The 23,145-nt window shown below is 31.3% G+C and overlaps 1 protein-coding gene across 1 annotated transcript in view; it reads left to right on the top strand.

Moving 5' to 3' along the window:
* The window catches only part of LOC129989339 (inositol polyphosphate 1-phosphatase-like), a 43,885-nt gene that overhangs the window by 15,283 nt on the left and 5,457 nt on the right, over window positions 1-23,145 (top strand). The window contains exons 3-4 of the mRNA XM_056097818.1: window positions 15,953-16,211; window positions 18,222-18,396. Of these exons, the coding sequence (XP_055953793.1) occupies window positions 15,953-16,211; window positions 18,222-18,396 (434 nt within the window). The remainder of the gene's footprint in view (window positions 1-15,952; window positions 16,212-18,221; window positions 18,397-23,145) is intronic.

Consider the following 23,145-nt stretch of genomic DNA (forward strand, 5'->3'; position numbering starts at 1 on the left):
CCGACAGATTGAACCTTTTGAGGTAGGCAGGAAAAGGGCTGTGTTCTGTGAAGAAGGCAATATTCTCTCTAATCCAGTTAGTGGGATGAAGGTTAACTGAGGGCAAGGTATTAAAAACTTTTCTGCCTGTATTACCATTGTTCCAATATCTTTGCCATTCCTCTAGCATGTTTTTCCGGAGGAGGTCTCTTTTATGTGGTTTAGGAAGCTTTGTTTGCATTTAAAATGCCCATTTCGCATTGCGTCCTTTGCCAGTTGGTCTGCTTTTAAATTAGCTATGTTGCCTGCGTGCGTTTTTACCCATGATACTTGCACTGTTGGATTATTCTTTCATGCAAGCAGCAGGAGTGACAGCAGGAAGCAGCACATAAGCAGCCAACATTTAAAAAAAATTATATATTTTTTTCATTAAATTAACTACTAGTATGAACGAGAGGAAGTATTCTGTTTTCGATTTTCTCGTGTACTTAAAGAATTTAACATTTCATTTTCTATTACGTTTCTGAAATCCTCCTGATTTTATAGCGGGAATGGCTACCGTCTAGGGAATGGCTACCGTAATGGCTTCAGACACACCGTCGAGGCTCACGGCATACCCAAGAATGTGTCTCCACCCGCTTCTTCGTCTGTTGATTCAGTACAGCATATTTTTTGCTTTGTAATATAATAAAGAAAACTGAATATTAATTTTGGATACCTTCCTTTCCGTAGATTGGTTTCAAAAGTGAATACAAATATGGACACAGTTTTGGCTGCACGTTCGCTTGCCAAGTCTAATTCATTCATGCGCATATACAGACCAACAAATTATCCCAACTTTTGTTAAATTAGGCTCAAAATTGATTCATATCAAAAATTACAACAAATCTGTGCATGAAATTTTATCCATGCTTTTCTGATATTGCACATGCAAGGAGATAGACTGGTTTCATTTCGATAACTTTTACCCAGAGTTTGATTTCTAAAAAATCTACAAATTTGGTGTTAAGTTTATAAGGTAAATACCACCGCCTCCAGCTTAATGTATTTTTGGGAAAACACATTCACGAAATAACATTCCAAAAAGTACAGGGTGGTTATAATTAAAGTTCCACTTTGAAATGGTCATAAAAGGAAAACTACTGGACCAAATGTTATCAAACTTGGTGATAGTTTAAAGGAAATCATGGGAATTTTTTTACCCCCCCCCAAAAGGGGGGGGGTTCAAAAACTCAACACCAGGGTAGAAATAGCGCTGTATGCAATATTGTTAAGCAAAATAGGATTAAGTAAAATAGGACAGGAAGATATGGGTTTAAAATGTGTTTAATTGTTTCTGAAACGTGTTACAAAGCATGTTCAATGTGACGTCCATTATTTTCTGAAAGCAAGTTAAATCGCATTACTGCATTCTCAACAGTTGCTCTTAGCATATCAGAAGGAACATAACACGCATGTCGATGTATCGCTTCATTCATTCATTTCCGCCAAATTGTTTAGATTATAACCATAAACAGTGCTTTTGAGACAGCACACATTGAACATGCTTTGTAACACGTTTCAGAAACGATTAAACACATTTTAAACCGATGTCTTCATATCCTATTTTGCTTAGCAATATTGCATACAGCACCATTTTATACCTGGTGGCGAGTTTTTTTTTTTTTTTTTTTTTTTTTTTGGCAGTATAGGAAATCCCTATGTCCTCCTTTAAACTATTACCAAGTTTGATAGCATTTGGACCAGAGGTTTTTCTTTTATCACCATCTCAAAGTGGAATTTTAATTATAACCACCCTGTACTTTCTCTTTGTGTATTTCGTACACGAGAAAGTAAAAAGATTAACAAAGGCAGGACACAAAGTGAATAATCGAGACTGTCCCATTTCCACCGCGCGTCTGATAATTTACAGCAAAACATGTATCAACAATTATCATTTTCATCAGGGAATTTGATAGGCTATTTCGAAAATCATTTTGTAAGGGCCTCCTCTTAGTCGTAATGTAAACATGTTTGGAAAGTACAATAATCACTTTTCATAAAAAGCACTTGAAACTTAAGACACTCTATTGAACAACAAGCCCTTGTTTCTCGGTTTGATTAAACACTTTTAATTTCAGATGGTATAATTTGCAAATGCTCTTTTAAGACAGAAATGTCTGGACAAAAACTTCTCTCTCATTTATGCACTTTATTTTTCATTTATATCTAATTACTTTCTCGTGTACGAAGTATAGAGAAAATATTATAATTGTCAAAAAATTCGAAATTTTGACATACCTCCACGTTTTAAACCTCTCCAAATGCGAAAAACACATCTTTGGAAAATGTCCGTCTATCTGTCTGTGACAAAGATAACAAAAACGCTTTGAGCTAGACGGGTGAAATTTGGTTTACGGTCTTTACACCAAATTCTTAGATTTCTATCAAATGTTAAGTAAAATCTGATCAGAGGAAATTTATTTGTCCGGCTGTTCGCATATAAATCCAACAATGGGTTAATTGTTTGTCAGTCTGTACATGTGAACGCGATAATTCAAAAACGCATTGATCAAATTTTGTATGGGATTTTGTGAATACAAGTGCAGTTTTGTGTCAAATCATTTTTTCAATCCGTTGAGAAAAACGAACACAAATTTGATTTTTGGATACTATGCGAGGTATTAATCGCCAAAGCACTCGCCAACAATCACATGTTAAATTCAGTAAAAATGCTAAATTCACGCCAAAGGTTAATATTTCGTAATTATTGAACTCCAATACCCTGCAAGGCTTCTCTGAGACAACACTTTTATTTGAGAATATACGAAAAAGTTTTAAGGGGGTCATTTATGTTGGTTTTTGAATAATTTTGTGTTTTCATATATTAAAGAATCTAAAAGAACTTTCAAAAATTTATAAAGACACCAAAATCATACTTTGAGATCGAATTTGTAATTATAACTCATTGTTTAAAAGTTCTTGGTTGAGAGGTGGTTTTTACCACTAGATTGAGTAGGTAACTACTGCCCAGGGCCGTTAAACTGACGGTGGTCTCATTCAGGCTGGTTAAAAAAATATTGATTTAATCGATTAATATATTTGCAAAAAATACGAACTCGATGAATTAACAAATATTATTGTTATCCTAGTATTTTACAAGTATTATTGATCAGATGCCTAGCAATTTCAGAATATCCATTTTGTATTTTATAAACACCCAGCGTGTGTTTAAAATGCTGTATGAATGGCATACAATCAAGTATGGAAGGCATACAATCAAGAATCGTATTAAACACAAATATATAAATTTATTAAAATAAAAAATTAATCTATAATTAATTAATAGCCTTTATTAAGTTTAAACGGTGTTGAAATTTGAAACTAAAATGGGTAATTATTAAAATGCCACACACTCGTAATGTGCATTATCTAGGGCAGGAAAATGGCTATATTTACCACAGTCTCAATTTAAAACATTTTGCAAACATTTTTGTGGTATTCTATTGCATATTAAATTTGTGTTCTATTAAATAAAGTTCTAAATTTGCCATTATTCGAATTTATTATTAACAAATAACAAAATTATTTATTTATTATTAAAAAAAATTCGTCAAGGCCTTATTCCTGTATTGTATATAGTGAAAGTTGACCCCGATTAGCTGTATTTCACTTGAATTTATGAAATCTAATGATTATCTGAAGATATTTTATGTATTATTAACTGATAATTTATGTATTAATTAAAATTTTTGTACGCATATATTTTAATTGTTTTATCTTTTATAATAGTATTTTAATAAAAGCAAAAGATATTTTCTATAAAAAAATTGTTTGAAATTTTGTCATTTCAGACTGAATTTTAAAGTGACCAATTATTTAAACTAGTTTGAATCCAAACAATTTAAACCAAAACTTACATGTTTAGCAAACGATTTTTTTTCATACACTATTTATTAAAATAAATAAATACGAATTCTGTTATTTCATAATTCTTTTAGTTGTTGAAAAGAATAGGTAAAAAAATAAACTTTTTTTTTATTAAAAGAATTACAGCGAAATTCAATCTTTTGGGGTCACTTGGGAAATTGCGAGACACTTAAAAAAGGATGTCACCGCCTGTTGCTTGAGGAACAGAATCTGCTCTTGAAAAACGTTCTTATCATTCAGCATCCGGAACCGTAACTTCCTCTGGAACTAATCCCTTGCTGTTTCACGTTCTGTTTTTGACCTACTTATTTTTAACTTAGCTGGAAATGCTATTTTCCGTATTTTCATAGAAATTTGAGATTTCAAAACTGTGAAGAATGAATGAAATATTGAAATTTGAATGAAAATTGTGTTTATGATAGTAAAAATTCCTTTTGTTCTTTATAAACGTATAAAATCAGTTTGAATCAAATTCAAAATACTTTTTGTTCACCATAGATTTATTTATTAAATTTTAAGTATAAAACACTTGAAATTCCTAGAATACCGATTCAAAATAGGATCCATAACATGCTTATCTGTCTATATTTAAATCTGTGGATTTTCATAGTGCATTTTACGCCATAAGCATTACTTTGAATTTGCCAAAGAAAATGCACCCTAGACCAAAATTCTGCCTTTTTACTTTCTTGTGTAAAAACAATAAAAAAAAGTATTGTAATCGTCTAAAAAGTTAAACTCGAGCTATTGACGAATTTCCTGTTTCAGATTTCCCCTAGACCGAAAAACATATTTTTAGAATTATGTTTTTTGTTATGGTTAAAAAATGCTTTGAACTAAATGAACGAAATTTGTTATAAGAATTTTACATTTGTAGATTTCTTTCAAATTTGAACGAAATCTATTTAGAATAAGTCTGCATGTTCAACTGTCGAAGTGTAAGTGAAAACGATAATTACAAAACATAGAATTAGATAAATAAAATTTGCACACAGGCTTAGTATCTAAAATGTAGATACGTATCGAATTCCCAATTAAATGTGTCAAAAATGTCCGTCGGTTGGTTGGTACTTTCTATATATGTAAACGTAATAACTCTAAAATGCAGGGACTTAAATAAATGAAATTTGGTGCGTAGTCTTGTGATCGCAATTATAGCTCTGTGTCCAATTTTGTTTAATTAGGCCGAAAGAAATAGTGTCCAAAATACAAATTCAGTTTTCAGGTACTTGTGTGTTAACCGCATGACATGGATTAATCGTCAAAAAAATAAGTTGCCAGATTCTGTAAAAATGCTAGATTTACACCAAAGATCAATATATTGTAATTATTGTTTGTCAATGCCATGCTAGGCATTCGCGGCTTTGCTCAAGATGTGTGGGAGGAGGGGAAATCACATATTTATTAAAGAATATTTTGGGAAGATCCTTTCGGCTGGTTTTTATAACCTGGAAAACTTAAATGGCGGTGTGTAATTTTAAAGTATGAAAAAATAACAGGTACAATGAAAGCGTAAGCAAATTTTTCAATATAGAAACAACTTTAAATATATTACAAAGCAAATATATACAATTTGCAAAACTACATATTCTAAAAAAGTATTTATGGAATATTGTTTATCTGCACGTACTTGTGTAACTGAGATCGATAGATGAAATTTGGTTTGTAGCCTGCGATGCAAATTAGATTTGCGATCAATTTTGGGATAAATATGTCAAAAAGAGGTTGATTTGCTTTTCGTTTATATGTTGAAGTGATCTCGTTTGAGAACTGAAAAATGCAGCGAGTTAAATAATTGAAATTTGATAGATTATTTCATTAATAGAATTGTTTATATATATTGTTACGAATCTGTGATGCGGGTTCCCAGCATAGTTGGTTCCATCGGAGGTCCCGGAGCTTGGCGACAAACTTGGCGACCATTTGGCGACTTTGGCGCCAAAATAGATTATACCCGAAACATCGAGAATTTTCCCGATCCGTCCAGTAGGAGCAGAGATACGCCTCGAACGTTCCTGATTGGTTGAGAGGCTTCTAGTCCCGCCTCCTAAGACCTATAAAAGGAGCTGCAGCTGCCGGGGAGTGGTGGTGAATTGAGTAGTCGGAAGCGACAGAGAAGAGTGGTCGTGGTAGTCGGAATCGACGGTGAAGAACTGGTCTTCCAGAGATTAGCGGAGCAGCGACGGAGTCAAGCTAGTGCTGAACTAAGCTGTGCGCTACTGTCTGCAGTTGTTGTATGCTGCACGTCTCGGCTGAAGATAATCGTCTTCTGTGCTGTATATAGTTGTCGCCTTTGTGCTGTCCTGTATGTCTTCGTGTAAATAAACGTCGTTGTTTTATTTTCGACTGCCGCCTGCTGATTGAGCGTTCTCCACACCATATAACTCCCACTATCCAAACGAACCCGGAAATTTCGTAAAAATATGTATCTAATCTTGAACCGAATATCTGCCGGTAAATACTGTCTCTCGATAAATATATAAACCATATAATTCTGCAAAATTGTAGTTCCGTAGGTGTAGTTCCAATTTGTTTCTCTGTATTGGAAAGCCTCTAACATCCAATTTTTATATTAGAATCCAATATATGAAGCTCAAATTGTCATTGACCAAGATTATATATAAAAAGTGGCGATTAAATAAATTTTCCTGTTTGATGAAAAATACATCTACAACTAATACCAATGAAGGGAATGAAACTGTCATATGTAGACTGTGAAATCATAGAAAGAAAAATGCTTCAAAAAATATCAAAAGTCACAATATCTTGTGTACACAAAAAAGAGCTGCCCACTGAAAATGGTTCAGAGGGTCCTAATGTTAATTATTAAAAGTTTCTTTTTTGTGAATTTCATATTGCATGTCTTATTTTTATACACGCATTTTTTTTTTATCATTTAAACTGCATAACCCATTTCCGTGCATTCATTGCAATTATTGATTTTTTGCAGCGCCGAAATTTCTCCCATCGGCAACTTTTGTTATTAAATTTCTCTTCGCCGCGCCTTCCACTGTCTACATCGGAAATTTGGCTTCATTCCGTTCGTTAGTTTTACCTGCAGATACCTCAAATACAGAAAATTATATTTGCCCTTATGCTTTCAGTTATTTTATTTATATTCTTGAGCCTTTCTTTACTTTGAACAGAAATAAGGTATTCATTTTATGATATGATACAAGTATTGAAGAAAGTCTACGATAGAGCTTTCCAAAATTTTTGTATAAATGTAATTTTTTTTAAATTTTAATCTTCGATCCACTTTATTTTTATGTTTACTTTTGTCAAATTCTTACAAGCTTAGCATTTTTCCCCCACTGTGATGGAAAGATGATTATTACAAACCAACTTCGAAAGTCAAATAACTTTTCACCAGATTTGTAAATAATATTGTCAAGAACGTATCCTTGGAAACTCAAAACAGTTCTTCCCACCCCTTTTCGACAGCAACTAGGCATTAGAGAATAGCTTGGAAAATGGTCCATACTGAAAATTGTTATTTTTTTCTGATTTGTGTTTTTCGCTTTATGTTTCTGTTTGCTCCGAATTTGTTTTACCTTTACTTTTAGAAAATGAGACTTAATGTCTGTATGTCCTCACAGAAAAAATCCCTTTATTTGAATCCCTGCCTGAGGGTGACCCTTGAAAAAGTCTTCAGGCCGGATTCTTTTTTTAATATTTTTTAATAATTTTTTTGGTTTAATTTTTATTTGATTTTTGTTTTTCCTATTAACTTGATTCTAATACTTTTGTATCAATTCATCTGTGTTTTAGAAGTAGCTGCAATTGCGCTCTCTAAATACTATGAAGTTCCTTTTTGGTTTTAGTTTAAATAGGTAATAAATTTTAGTTGCGATTTCGAAACTGTTTTGTTTCGTTTTCATTTTAGTTTCGTTTTCAAACTTTTTCTTACTTTAGATTGGTTACTTATATATATATATATATATATATATATATATATATATATATATATATATATATATATATATATATATATATATATACAGGGTGTTGCCGAATTCAACCGACAAATTCAGAGGGGTGATAGTAGGCATCAAGAGGACAAATAATAACTATACAACATGGGGTCCAAACGACGTTTTGGGGGTCAAAATTGCAAAATTATAGGGAGTCGGTAAACTGTTGGAAACTGTAAAAAATTAATAAAAAAATAACAAATGGTGTTTCAACTATGAATTTTTTTTAAGTGAAAGCACATTCTTAAAGGATTTTTTTTCTTCATGTAAGTAACATGCCGATTGGATGACCTAGGGGGTCGCAAATTATTGAAAACGAAAAAGTAGTTTAGAACCTTTATCTACAAAAATTTAAAAACTTTAAGCAAAATAAAAGCTTGAAAATATAAAGAATTTTATACTCTTTAATTTGATATAAGTCTGTAGTGTGGAAACGGGAGAGGTTTTAAGATATTCAAGAAAAACTAAAATGTTTGGCGGGAAACATCGCTGCAACATCGCCATCGATGTTTACAGAGGTTTGTTCCCAAATTCAAAAGATAAATTTAGAGAAGTGATAGTAGGCATTAAGGAGATGAAAAATTATCATAAAACATAGGGTCGCAGGAGACGTTTATTCTGAGAAAATCGTAAAAACGGGCATCGAAGAGACAATCAGCCTAGCGAAAAGAATGGCTCTATGAATGCGAGGATTTGGAACAAGGTAGTCGAGAAGAAGAAACTTTCTCGTATGTAAATTTTCCAAGCGTTCTAGGAATATAAAAGCAGCGAACATTGCCAATTGATGGTTCGAAGACACCCTGTGTATATTATATATATATATATATATATATATATATATATATATATATATATATATATATATATATATATATATATATATATATATATATATATATATATATATATATATAAACCTTTTAATCCCCCCCTCATTGTTTCATGTTCGAATTTGAATTAAATTTCGAACTTTCATTTAATTTTTGATTTCACGATTATTTTGGATTTTTTTTTTTTTTTGTTGGGTACCTTATACTCGAAAAAAATTGTAATATCCTTTTATTTATTCATACCTATATCTATTGGTACTTAAAATGAAATATTATATTTAAAATGTTTCCCTGTTTTTATATTTTAAATAGGTAAGCATATTAAGTTTTCATTCATTAATTGTTTTACTTTTCTTAAAACGAGATAAAAAAAAAACAAATACAGAGAAAATTAACCTTCGCATGCAAAAAAAATATTTAAAAATATATTTAAAATGTTGATTGATAAAAATTAAAAATTTCATATTCCATTTTTTTTTCTAAAGCCCATATTTACTAAGAATTTTAAATTTTTTAGCACAAATGTTATAGAAACTTCAAATCGTTTTTTTCTCTAAAATTTTGTACAAAATAAGACTCATAGTGAATCGATATTTAATTCAATGAAGCTCTAAAGACACTAATAAGATGTAATGTCATTAAAATTATAAAAAAAGTATTTGAAATTTCAAAATTTCGATCGGAACTGAGTGAAAAATTGATTACAAAATTCCATTTTCATAAACATGAAGCAAGTCAGATTAAATACATTCCTTGAAAACTTGTCTCATTTTCACTATCGCATTTAGTCATCTAAATAAGTAAATAAATGTCTTTCACGTTGGAATTTTTTCTTCCTTTTTTAATAACGATATCAGAAGCAGGGTAGAAGTGTTATCACCAGATTAATTGATAGGACCTTATCAATCCCGTTTTCATGTTTTTCTAGATTTTCTAATGATCATTCGTGAAAGCAAAGAGAAAGAGAATGGCAGCTTTGGATGTAGAGAAAAAAAGCTTTACATTCACTTGGCGAATCAAAAATTATAGTTTTTGTTGGAAGAGAATTGGTGAGTGCATCGTCAGCCCAACATTTCAAGTGTTGAGAGAAGTACACCTCTTCATGGAAATTAAAATTATATCCAATACCTAAAAGCAATTTTATCGGTTGTGTTCTACTAAGGTGGGGAAAAAATTCATCATGCTATTCGGTAGGTTACGAACTTTCATTCCTCTCTTCTGATCATTCAACTGTGAATTCCCTCGAAGTTTCTGAAGATGCTTTTGAAGGTTGTTTTCGCAGTGCTCCTCTATTAGTAAACCGTGACGCCGTTCTAGGGAAAGAGAGAGCTGCCTTTTTTCCACGTGACTCTTTCACCATCCAGTGCAAGATATGGCCGCTTGGAGATTCGATATTAGACAAAGAACAATGTTCTGCTGAATCCGAAATTGAAATACAAAGGTATTCTTCCACCTGGACCATTGAAAGATTCAGTAATCTAAAATCGGGTGAGAAATTATCTCAAACTTTTAATAGTGCATCTATAAAGAAATCACCTTTTGCATTCAACTTGTGCCGTCGGGAAGTGATTATCTTACTCGAAATGAATCCAGTTGATGCTGTACCAGTTAAAAGCTGCAAATGCCAAGTGTTTCTTCTGGATTTCGCAAGGAAAAGGGTAAAATGTGGAACATATGCATTCCAACTGCACTCGAAAGAGATCGAAAAGCCTTTTGTTTTCATGCTAAACCTAACTCGAAGAGACCTCTTGGAAAATAAACATCGATATTTACCAAATGACGGACATGACTCAGATTCTAGAACTTGATTCACCCTGCGATTCAACGGACATGACTCAGATTCTAGAACATGATTCACCCTCCGATTCAACGGACATGACTCAGATTCTAGAACATGATTCACCCTCCGATTCAACGGACATGACTCAGATTCTAGAACATGATTCACCCTCCGATTCAATGGACATGACTCAGATTCTAGAACATGATTCACCCTCCGATTCAACGGACATGACTCAGATTCTACAATATGATTCACCCTCCGATTCAACGGACATGACTCAGATTCTACAATATGATTCACCCTCCGATTCAACGGATATGACTCAGATTCTACAATATGATTCACCCTCCGATTCAACGGATATGACTCAGATTCTAGAACATGATTCACCCTCCGCTTCAACGGACATGACTCAGATTCTAGAACATGATTCACCCTCCGCTTCAACGGACATGACTCAGATTCTAGAACTTGATTCACCCTGCGATTCAACGGACATGACTCAGATTCTAGAACATGATTCACCCTCCGATTCAACGGACATGACTCAGATTCTAGAACATGATTCACCCTCCGATTCAACGGACATGACTCAGATTCTAGAACATGATTCACCCTCCGATTCAACAGACATGACTCAGATTCTAGAACATGATTCTCGTCTCAATTCATTGGATGTACCTCAAACTATTGCAACTGATGATTTTCCTCTTTATGCAGAACAATGTGCAGATTCATCACTTCCATGGAAGGATGATTTGTTACTCATGTATAAGAAAGGTCTTTTGTGTGACACGAATTTGAAAACACTTTCGAGATCTTTTCCTGTTCATAGCCTCATTCTGCGCATACAGTCCACTGTGTTTAATGATATGCTCGATACTGATGATTCTGGAAGTTTGTACATTGAGAAACTGGATGAAAATACAGTGCAGAAGCTGATCTTATACCTTTATACAGGCACCTTAGATGACCTAAACGTGCAAAGTGCCAAACAGTTATATTCCGCTTCTAATGAGTATGAAATTACTTCTCTTAAACACTTATGTTCCTCCTTTTTGACGGAGCATCTCGAAACAACCAACTGTTGTGATATTTTGTGCATGGCAGGCATTCACAAAGACCACAGTCTGATATCTGCTGTACAGTGTTTCATATCAAAACATGCCAAGGAAATTCTTCTTTCTGATCCATGGGAACACTTGGAGCAGAAAGATCCTTTATTGGCATGCAAAACATTACGGAAACTGTACTTAGAAAATTAGAAGAAAAAATTTAATAAAGAAATGTTCATTAAGGTATGTGGACGCCAATGAATATTAATGACATTAGAATAAAAATAAATAATGTGTATTTGGTTATAAGTCCTATGGTTACAGCCACATGATTTTCAGTGGACATTAGTAACATTAGGATCAAAAGAGATAATGTATATTTCGTTTCAAGTACTATGGTTAACTTCAATGAGAATTCCAATGGACGTTAATAACCTTAGAATCAAAAGAGATAATGTCTATTTGATTCTAAGTCCTATGATATCATTTTAGTTTTTTACATATAAATTAAACTTTTTTCATTAAAATAATTCATTTTTAATTAGTTTTTTTTATTTAAATTTTATTTACAGCAATCAATTATAAAAGTTGCAACACTTAAAAATTTATTTTATTTGTTCAAAACTTTAATAAATACAGTAGAAGAATACTACAGATACTCTTATAAATAGTATTCAATTTAATATGCAAAATGTCTTAGGAAAAAAACTAAACTTGAAGATTTTGTGTGTGTATTCTTCAGCTGAATTTTTTTTTTAAGAATAGGCTTGTAAGAATTTATGATTCTTTTTACATAACTAGTAACCAAAATAAATTCCAAATACACATATATGTATGTATCAAGGATAATTATCAACTCGTTTCAATTTATTTTTCGAATTCTTCAGTTACTAACAGAAATAAATTTGTGGTTACAAAAATGCAAAAAACATAAAATATAAATTATTCCTTACGGTTTTATTATCAATATGTTAACTAGTTTTTATTTTTAAAAAAATTCATTTATTAATTTTTATTTCTCTTACATTTCCAATGAATAATTAAAAATTTTTTATCTACATAAAAAAAAGTCTAAAATACAGGATTTTAAATACAATGGATCTTGTCTAAACATTAATAATAACACTCCTGTTATTATTAATATTTAACCTTTTTATCAATTATTATAATAACTGATATTAATATCCGTTTTTTTGTATTCTATAAAGGAATTTTGTGTTATATATATATATACATCACCCTTATAATGCAAATATCATGATTTATATTCTTTATTTTTTTCGTTCTTGTAATATTTGTAAGAATAAGTTCATGAACTTCCATGATTTTTTTTGCATAATTTTTTACCAAAATACTTCAAAATATTCATATATATATAGACGGAATATTTATATGTTTAAAAATAAATCTTTAAATTCCTATTTCTGTTATAAATTAAATTTTCGATCTATAAATTTCTGATACTAATTTGTATTGAGAAATTCAGGAGAGTATTACTTTTATTATGGCACAAAAATATTTAGTCTAATAAAGCTTCAAATTGGTATACATGCACAAACCATTTTTATTACTTTCAAAAAAAAAGATCTTTCATATATATAGTTTTGACATAAATTAGATTTTTCTGATAAAAAATGATATAAAGCAAGGATGTTCATTTAAAAATAATTTCATCATAATTCATTCATAATTTTCTTACTAAAATACTCCAAAATATTCATACACGTAGACGGAATATTTATATTAGTTTAAAAATAAATAATTCAAATTCCCATTTCTGTTATGAATTAAATTCTCAATCAATAAATTGTTGATACTAATTTGCATTGAGAAATTCAGAAGAGTTTATTAATTTTGTTATGGCACAAAAATATTTAGTCTAATAAAGCTCCAAATTGTTATACATGAACAAAACATTCTTATTACTTTAAAAAAAAAAGATCTTTCGTATATATAGTTTTGACATAAATAAGATTATCCTGATATAAAAAAAATGATATAAAGTGAGGATATTAATTTAAGAATAATTTCATAATCATCAATGATTCAATCGCAAATTTTATCATCATTATTATAAATACGATTTACAATTATTTCTCAATATTTTGAAACATTTCACTTGATCTGTTCTTAAAGAAAAGAATCAGATTCTGTATACTTTTTTTTAATATTCAGCAATAAATTATCATTATTGTTGAAAACTTTTTAAAAATGTCTGCAGTTTTATATTTTTTAAGAGTTGCTGATTTAAATAATGTTTTATTATTACGATATTATAAGGTATTACTCGTATTCTTATATCAGTTATGCCATTCAAGGAACGATATGCAAGATTTAAATCTATATAAATAAATGTCAGAATTAATTTGAAGGGTAAATAGATCCAAATGACTGAATGTATTATTATTTTCAAATTTGGAAGCAAATATTGTTAAACATTATGAAGACTTTATTAATTAATAGTTAATTTTTTTATTCAAATTATACTTATATACAGAATGTGGCAAAAAAAACCTGGGCAAACAAATTTTAATACAACTTGATTAAAAATAAATAAATTAACAAAATATAACAAATAATAATAAGAGTAGACTTTTACGGATAAATAAGTTTTTTAACTCTGTATAATCTGATATGAAAATAAAATTCAGCTTCCCTCACAATATTTCTTTGTAAACTATATTGGCTGGGCGATCACTTCGCTCTTCATGAGATTCATTATGTCTCTGTAATTCAATTGCAGTGTGATTTAAAGAGAAATGGTTACTTCATTTAACAGAAGACTCTCCTTCCCTAGGTGTGAACATTCTTTCTCTGATATTCGATAACTACACGTTTATTTCCTCTACATTTTCAATATCGCTCAACAAACGAAGCATTTTGGCATTTAATGTGCTCCAGCCAAGGCTGGTTTTCCTTTTTTTGGGCATGAGTTTTAATCGCTGCTTAAAATCAAACGTAAACAAAGAAATGTATCGTAAATGCATACCACAGCTCTTACTATTTACACATGCACAATTTGAGGTTTTCGCACAAGCGCAGATAAGCGCAAAGCAGAGATACTGCTGTTTTACGCATGCACAAATCGTAGGAAAATCATTAAAATCGCATTTATAAAACTTTTTTTTATTTTGATATGACCTCAATATACTAAAACCTTTCCCAATAAATTCCCTACAAAATGGTACAAATATATCCAATATCAGTTAAGTAATTTTCGAGTTTTTCCTCTTTCAAACATACAGACGCTTTCAGGAAACTTCATTTTATACTATGTATAGATATATAACCTTTGTGCTTTTCTTTTTGAAATTGTACTGTCATCTTTTTAATTGTTTTGTTATTGCTTGCACTAGAAAATCACATGTTCATAGCTCACGAATTTCAGTGCTATTTGAAAACAATGCATAATTAAAAGGAACAATGAAACCACTCTTCCCAATACCATGGAAGAAGAAAAAGAATGGAACCAATCCACCCATTACGATGGAACAAGGGAAAAAAAAATGGGACTAATCCAGCCAATACCAGGGAACAAGGAAAAGAATGATACCAATTCACCCAATACCATGGAAGAAAGAAAATAATAGAACCAACCCAACTCCGTGGAACCAAGCCACTCAACACCATCGAACAAGGAAAGCACTGGAACCAATTCACCCAACTCCAGTTTTGTTTCATATGAAAGTTTGTGATCACACATTTTTGAGAGAAATCTTGAAAACACTACTTCACTGTATACTGTCTATGAAAATTCCATCCTCAAATTCTACAAATTTCGCCATTTTCAATATTTTACATTAAAACTCATCACACTTAGATATAAATAGTTGTGTGCCTCCCCCCTCCATTTGCTAGAGATGTTGTAAAATTCGGGCTCAGTACATTCCCCAACTTCATTAACTGGACTGATAAAGCCAATTAAATTCATACGCTTAATTTTTTACAAATTTATTTTGCAACTAATGACATTATTTATCGATTAGCCTGTGACCCCCCCGCCCGTTTTTCATCCCCCCCCGCATTTTTAGGCAGTTGCCTAGAAACGCTGAGGAAATTATTCCCTGGAGAAACCCGTTTTGTGGATTCACTCTTGCGGAACTCCCTTTTCAAGCGTCTGTATATAGTGAATTAATCGGAATTCTTTATAGTTATTGTAGAAATACAATTTTAAATAATACTTTATTTTGTTGTGATAAAATATAGATATTTAATTGGTTAACATGCCTAATTAATACTATAAATATAGTTGGAGGTTTATTACTACTGTATGGTTGCTATTACATAGTGTTTTACATAAAATTAATATGCTATTATATGAAAGTTAGTCAACAAAGGCGATCATAAAATCATATAATGAACCGGCAAATAAATTTTATTCCAGAAAGACGCTGATTTGTTTCTTTTTTCTTCCTTCCGTAGTTTCCGGCATTAATTTCCAACATCTTTGGAGAAGAGCAGAACAAATTCCAGAATTCTCTCGGAGAGTCGATCGTGGTGGATTTAACCGAGTCTGAAGAGGACACCGCCACTCTGCTGAACAAAGTCTTAGACGGGAGAGATCACATCGCCAAATCTATTGCTTCAGTGGTACATTCCAGTGAGAAAACCTGTGAAAAACAGTATTTATCATCCCGCCTTATTCCTGCCAATAACATTGGAATATGGATCGATCCTATAGGTATTTGAATGGATATTATTTGGAAATAATTATTAACAGTCAATACTTATTACTCGTAATTTAATCTTGAGATAATATTTCATTGAGTTTCTTGAGTTGACTCAAAGAAAATATGCTAAAGTACCTGCGGGTAAAACGGCAAGACTCATTTCAAATTGAAATTGTGTTGATCGTATTAGCGTTGAAAAAAACATGTGGACATTATGCTATCCGTCCTCTTTTAAAAAGACTTCTGCTTCCACTTTTAATTTTTATTTCCAACATTCAAATTATAAACAACACCCTTTTTTAAAAGTTGAGGTTCTTAAGGGATTGTAATCTGTCATTTTACTATTTTTTTTTTCAATAAATCTATCCATATTAAATTTTTTATTTATATTAAACTATAAAATAAGCAAGTTAGAAAAGACAATTTATTGTTTTCATGAATAAAACTTCTTTATTTCTATTTGAAATAATTCAATAATAAAAAAAAATTCAAAATGCTGTTTAGTATTCAAATGAACCACAAAGTTTAAAATTATTATTAAACTCACTCAGTAAATAAAGTAAAAAAAAGGGGGAAAAAAGAAAAGAAAGAAAAAAAAATTTAAAAATAAAAAGTGTCTAAACTTTGTAGAGCAATAAGCAAGCAGGCTCGACAGCAGTAAGTGACCTTATTACTTGGCAGCTAATTTATGTAATTTATTGTGATTAAGTGAATCACAAAAGACTAATTATGTAATCTCTTGTGTGAAAAATATTAAATGTTTTAAGTAATTTCATCACATACTATTGAAGAACTTTAAAAATACCATCCATTTCAGCCGTGCTTTATGTTTATTCAATTCAATAATCACACAAAAGAAAGGTTAAATTACAATATTAAAAGAATGGCCTCACAATGCATATGAAGGCTACAAACTGTCTTAACTGATTTTCTACTCAAATTTCATTTTTAAGTAGATTCCTACAGAAAGACTACATATTGCAATGGGTTTCTAGACAAGACTTAGGGAAATTTTCTGTTGTCCTTTGCCGAATATGGTCCCTAATGGTCCCTAGAACCCAAAATCACCAAATACATTGTTACAAATCTGTAATTTTGCTACCCGGAACGAATATTGTCATCGTGGGAAAAAAACTATTATAAGATCTGTCCTGTGCGTGCTGAGCGGGTGCCGCGTCAATGACCTGAGAGCTTGGCAATCATTTGGCGACTTGGTGACGAATTTGGCGAGTTTGGCGACTAAATGGATCACACTGGAAAGTTCGAGAAGTTTCACGATCCATCCAGTAGGAACCAAGATACGCCCTGATTGGTCTGGAAGATTCCAGCCCGGAACTATAAAATACAGGCACTCTGAAGCTGCAGATAAGTCGTGTGAGAGAGTAGTCGGAGTCGCCGACGAGTAAAAAATATTAGAGGATTAGACAGCAAGCAAGCTGCTGAACTAACGATAAAAAGCGCTGTGTTATTACAATTGATTGGCGGTGTTTGTAGAGAAAAAATTTTTGTATCAATATATTATACTCTTTCCAAAATCTTTCAAATATATATTATATCTGCGAATAACATTTTTTGGGTTTTTTTTTTTCTTTTTTTGCCCGTGTCGTCTTGTGAAGAGGATAACTAGAGTAATTTTGTTTGTATTATAACTGGGTTGGAATATATTGTAAGTAATTTAAAAACCTCTGAAAAGTTCGTAAATGGCCCATCTAGCTTAAAGGTGGGTGAAAAGGGTGAAGGATTGAAATTTTCATTTCGCTATAACTTCCTTAATATTGAAGACAGAATTAGAATGAACCAAATGAGAGCCTCATTAAGACAAACAACTTCTGTATTTAAAGTTTTTGGTTAACTGCAATATCTTAAAAGTCAAGGATTAAAAAGGGATTTCTAAGCTCTCATTTTAATATCTAAACATTTCATTCGTTAGATTTTCTTTTCTTAAAAAAAAAAATGATTTCTTATATTCTAGTGTTATTTAAAATAATTTCTAATTACATACAACCAAACCTTCCTTTCAGATTCAACGGCGGAATACATTCAAGCTAAAAATGAAGAAAAGGAGTCCTTTGGCATTCAGCAATACGGTCTGAAATGCGTCTGTGTGCTGATTGGTGCATATGAAGTAAATAGCGGAAAACCCATTCTAGGAGTGGTCAACCAGCCATTCTTCAAAAAGAAAACGGATGGTTCTAAGTAAGTAGATGCAGAAATTAAATAATAAAAATGTATCCGGCATCTCCTAATTTTCGAAATCTGGAGTCTTTAATTCATGTCATTGAAATTCGATACTACAATGAAATTAGTAGCAAAACTCCCCTCTCCTTCGACTTTCATGCCTGTTTAGATAATAAAGCATATCCTTTTAGATTTATCTTATAAAGAGCTGGATTGGTCTTCCCAAAACTTTCTCGCATATTCTCTAACAAAAGTGTTATCTCAGAGAATTCCTTGCATTTCAATGGCAAACAATAATTACGAAATATGAACCTTTGGCGTCAATTCAGCATTTTTACTAAATTTATGATGTCATCCTTGGCGAGTTATTTGGCGATCCCTAGCGTGCAATTTATAGTATCCGAAAATCGATTTTGTGCTTTAGATGTATTTTCCCAATCTATTGAAACAAAAATTTAACACAGAATTACACTTACAGTCACAAAATGACATACCAAATTTGATATATTTAAAACATTACGTTTTTGAATTATCGTTTTTATAAGCGATCCTAAAAGCACAGTTCAATAGACAGTTAATCTCTTGCTGGATTTGGATCAAAATTTGATAAGTGTCTAGATTATAGATGTTAATTATGTGTACCGAGTTTTATCTAGCTCTTTCGTATAAAATTACATTCGAACAGCTCAGAAGGACAGATTTCCTCTGCTCGAATTTTGCTCAAAATTTGATAGAAATTTGCAAATTTGGTATAAAAACCGTATACCAAATTTCATCCGCCTCGATCCAAGCGGTTTTGAGTTATCTTTGTCACATACAGACATTTCCAAAAATGTGTTTTTCGAACTCGGAGGTCTAAAACGTGGTGATTCGTCAAAATTTCGAGTTCGAATTTTTTTTAATGATTGCTATATTTTCTCTATACTACGCATACGAGAAAGTAAAAATCTGCATCGCTTGAAAATATATTATAAGATGAGGGCAGAGAGTCAGCAAACCCTCCAAAGTTATGGAATGTCTGCAAGAGAGAATCCTGATATTGAATTTAGATATTTTGTGGTCCTATTAGATATTCATTATGATTTAATAAACTGGTCAATCTCATTTTATGTTTCAATTTATTTAACCAGCATGTTCATTGTATTTTATTTTAGCTTTCTTAATTTTAGTCATTTTATGAAAATTATTTGATTCTTTAATACGTATAGTATAAAAGTGATTAAAGTAAAAATTTTGTCAATTTAGCCAGAATTATCAATTACAGGATTTCTTCACTTGAAAATAAATGTATTTAATTATTATGATGACAGTTATATGGAAATAACACACTTCAAACAAATATAACAGTGAAAATTGTTATTTTATAGAACCTGTAATGCAAAATATAGCATTGAATGAATAAAAAAAATAAATAATAGCCCAATAAATTGTTAAAAAAGGGAACTAATTTCTTCCTTTTGTTATTTAATAATACTAAATTCCTTTAATTTCTTTATTACTGACTTTAGTTATTAAATGTAAATACATTATACCCTATACATTATACCCTATACATACCCTATACATTATACCCTATACATTATACATTATACCCTAATCTATACTTATAATAAAGCTCAATGTGTGTGTGTGTGTGTGTGTGTGTGTGTGTGTGTGTGTGTGTGTGTGTTGGCGCTCTACAGGCCAGACCGTTTGACCTACAGCTACCAAATTTGGTACATGTATACCTTGGAGGTCGGGAATGTGCACCTGGGGTTCCTTTTTTCGAATTTTTAATTAGAATTTTAGTTATTAATTAAAAACTAACTTTCCCACCAAAAAAATCTTCCATTTTCCCCACCGCCAACTTTTCCGCCAAAAAAATCTTCCATTTTCCCCACCGTCAAATGAGTAAGGCTTCAGTTTCTTTTTTCTCCCAACAGTAATGAGGCTAGGGTTAATATTTTTCGGCGGATTATTTCAAACGATTCTGTTTATTTTCTTAATTTTTGATGCATTTAAAATTAAACATTTTTAATTAATCCCTGTTTCAGATTCATTCTGAAGTACTTTTGAATTAAAATAACACAGAATAAAGGAAATTAAAAATGTATAATCTGCATAGCGTTACCCCAACTGGCGTAGAAAAATTCACGCATTTGCGTTAACGTAACTGGCGAAGAAAATTCACGCATGCGCACTGTGTTCCGATTGTTGCCATGACAACCGATATGAACGGATGATTTAAATTATTTTTAGGTTAGTTGCATGCTTTTGTAAGTAAATTGTATTTATGTTAGTTATATATTTTTTGTATATGCTTATAGTTTTAAGTACATCGTTTTTTAAGTAGTTTTTTTAAATCTGTTTTAGACCTATTATTTTAAACGATTCATTTTATTTTCTGAGTGTTTGATGCATTTAAAATGAAACATTGTTAATTAATCGATCTGTTCATGATGAATCTGAGAAAATTTTGTTGACAAATTCTTGAGATATTACATAAATTAAGAAAGATATTCTTTAGTGCCCATAAAGTTTAAGCGCTCAATGACTCTATTATCAGTAATCATATTATTAAAAAAAATGCTTTGTTTCAGTAAAAAATATTATTATATTAATTGCAGATTAATCATTTACACTTTAATTTAAGGCATACATTCTACGAGGGGTAACAGAAAATTAGAGAGATACATATCACGTTATGACTAAAGGCCTTTATAATATTATGAGTGAATTATATGACTATCAAAATTTGAAGTTTTGAAATATTTTGCTGAAGAATCTATTAAAGTTGGAATTGCATAAAATATTTAATTATTAAAATTTTAACGAACATTAAGATTGGCTAACCGGCTGGTCGCCAAAGGCGGCTAGTATTTCATAATTTATAGCATTTTAATTTTTTACAAATTTATTTTGCAACTAATGACATTATTTATCGATTTGCCTGTGACCTCCCTCCGGCACAGCACTTTTAGGCAGTTGCTTCGAAACGCTGAGGAAATTATTCCCTGGAGAAATCCGTTTTGTGGATTCACTCTTGCGGAACCGCCTTTTCAAGCGTCTGAATACAAATTTTAATGCGGATCTGAAGTTCACTTAAAAACATATATAATTTCATTTATTTAAATCACTGCGTTTTTAAGTTTCCGTTTTCATTTAAAAATTCACCATTTCGAATAAATAGGCAGACAGATGGTCATCCTGTTAATAGATTTGAATCGATATATAAATATATAATATCATTCTTGGGTTAATATCTGCAGTTCTGATTATGAAATTATGTAGCATATTTTTATTTATTTAGAGTTTTAGGTGTATTGGGTAAATCGTGTTCACATACAAACAGACATATAGACTTTCTTCCAACGGATTTTGCCCAACATTTGCGAAAAAATTCTATAAAGACATTCTTCTGGCATTAAGACTTTATGCTACATTTCATCTCTCTAGCTTAATGTGTTCTCTCTCTCTCTCTCTCTTTCTCGTGTTCACAGACAATTCCAGAAATATATCCGTGTATACAGACAATTCCAGAGAAATTCTACGAAATTTCCCACGATAAAAATATTTCCTCTTTGTATATTTCGTTAATAAAATAAATAACGTAAAATAAATTCGTAAAATAATTCGTAAAATTCGTAATAAATTCGTAAAAATAATAAACGGAAGAATTATACCATATACTTCTAGAATACTTTGTATTCGAAAATCAAGTACACATATTAGAACGGAACTATTCTTTTAACCAGTTGGACCTTTTAATCAAATTTGCATTTCATTTCATGAATTAATTTTGCAATAAAATGGAAAGCTATTTCTTAATTTATCCGTGGTTTCTTTTTTTTTATGTACTCAGAATTTGTTATCAAAACTGTTTGAATTATTGAATTTAGAGAAAAAATTTCAATTCGACGTTTATTAGATACTTGCTCATTTTTACAATCTCCAGATTTACTTGGCAATTTTTAATTACGCCAAGAACGCCAGGATAAGGGGTTTACTCAACAATTTTCAGATTACAAACTCCCCAAGCTCTATTGTACTGTTTGACAGCGAATTCTAAAACCCTCCGCGCTTTTGCGCATGCGTTAGGATGGGTTTCATTCGTCAAAATAGGGGCGAGAGGAAAGATGAAAGGAGGGAATATTTACATTTAACAATAAAATAAACTCGCATTACTCGCAGACTGAATTAAAATAATACAGTCAGAAACGACACGATATTGTGAAAAAAAATTGAACAAAAAAGTATCTAATAAGGCGAAAATCAAGGTCAAAGAATGACGAAGAATTCCGAAAATGCGCATCTCTCCCCTTAATGAGATAGAATCGTCGAAAAGTGTTTGTCTCAGAATACTAAAACGGACAGAAAAATGTCTAGATTTCACCAAGCTAAAGTATACATAAGATGCCAAGATTTCGCCCAAATGATTGCATTCGAGGATTTTCTTGTCGATTTTCAGATTAAGTTATGATTGCCAAGCTCTGTACATAAAATGCCATGATAGGTGGTGATGGTTTGCAATTTTTAGCAATTTATTACAGAAGCTGTAAAAATAACAAATAGCATTTATTACGTGTACGTTCCGTCAGAGGTTGTAATGCATTAAAGGATTACATTGGAGCAAAATATGAATATTTTTTCTTTTAAACGCCTTAAATTTAAAATGCGATTGTTATTCTAAATATACAATTAAATAATTAAACTGTGCATACTCCCACGTTCTTGGCAACAGAGGACGGAAATAATTGCCGTCTTCCGTTCAATAACTGACGTTGGCGA

The sequence above is a fragment of the Argiope bruennichi genome, chromosome 10 (assembly GCF_947563725.1).
Source record: "Argiope bruennichi chromosome 10, qqArgBrue1.1, whole genome shotgun sequence".
Taxonomy (NCBI): Eukaryota; Metazoa; Arthropoda; class Arachnida; order Araneae; family Araneidae; genus Argiope; species Argiope bruennichi.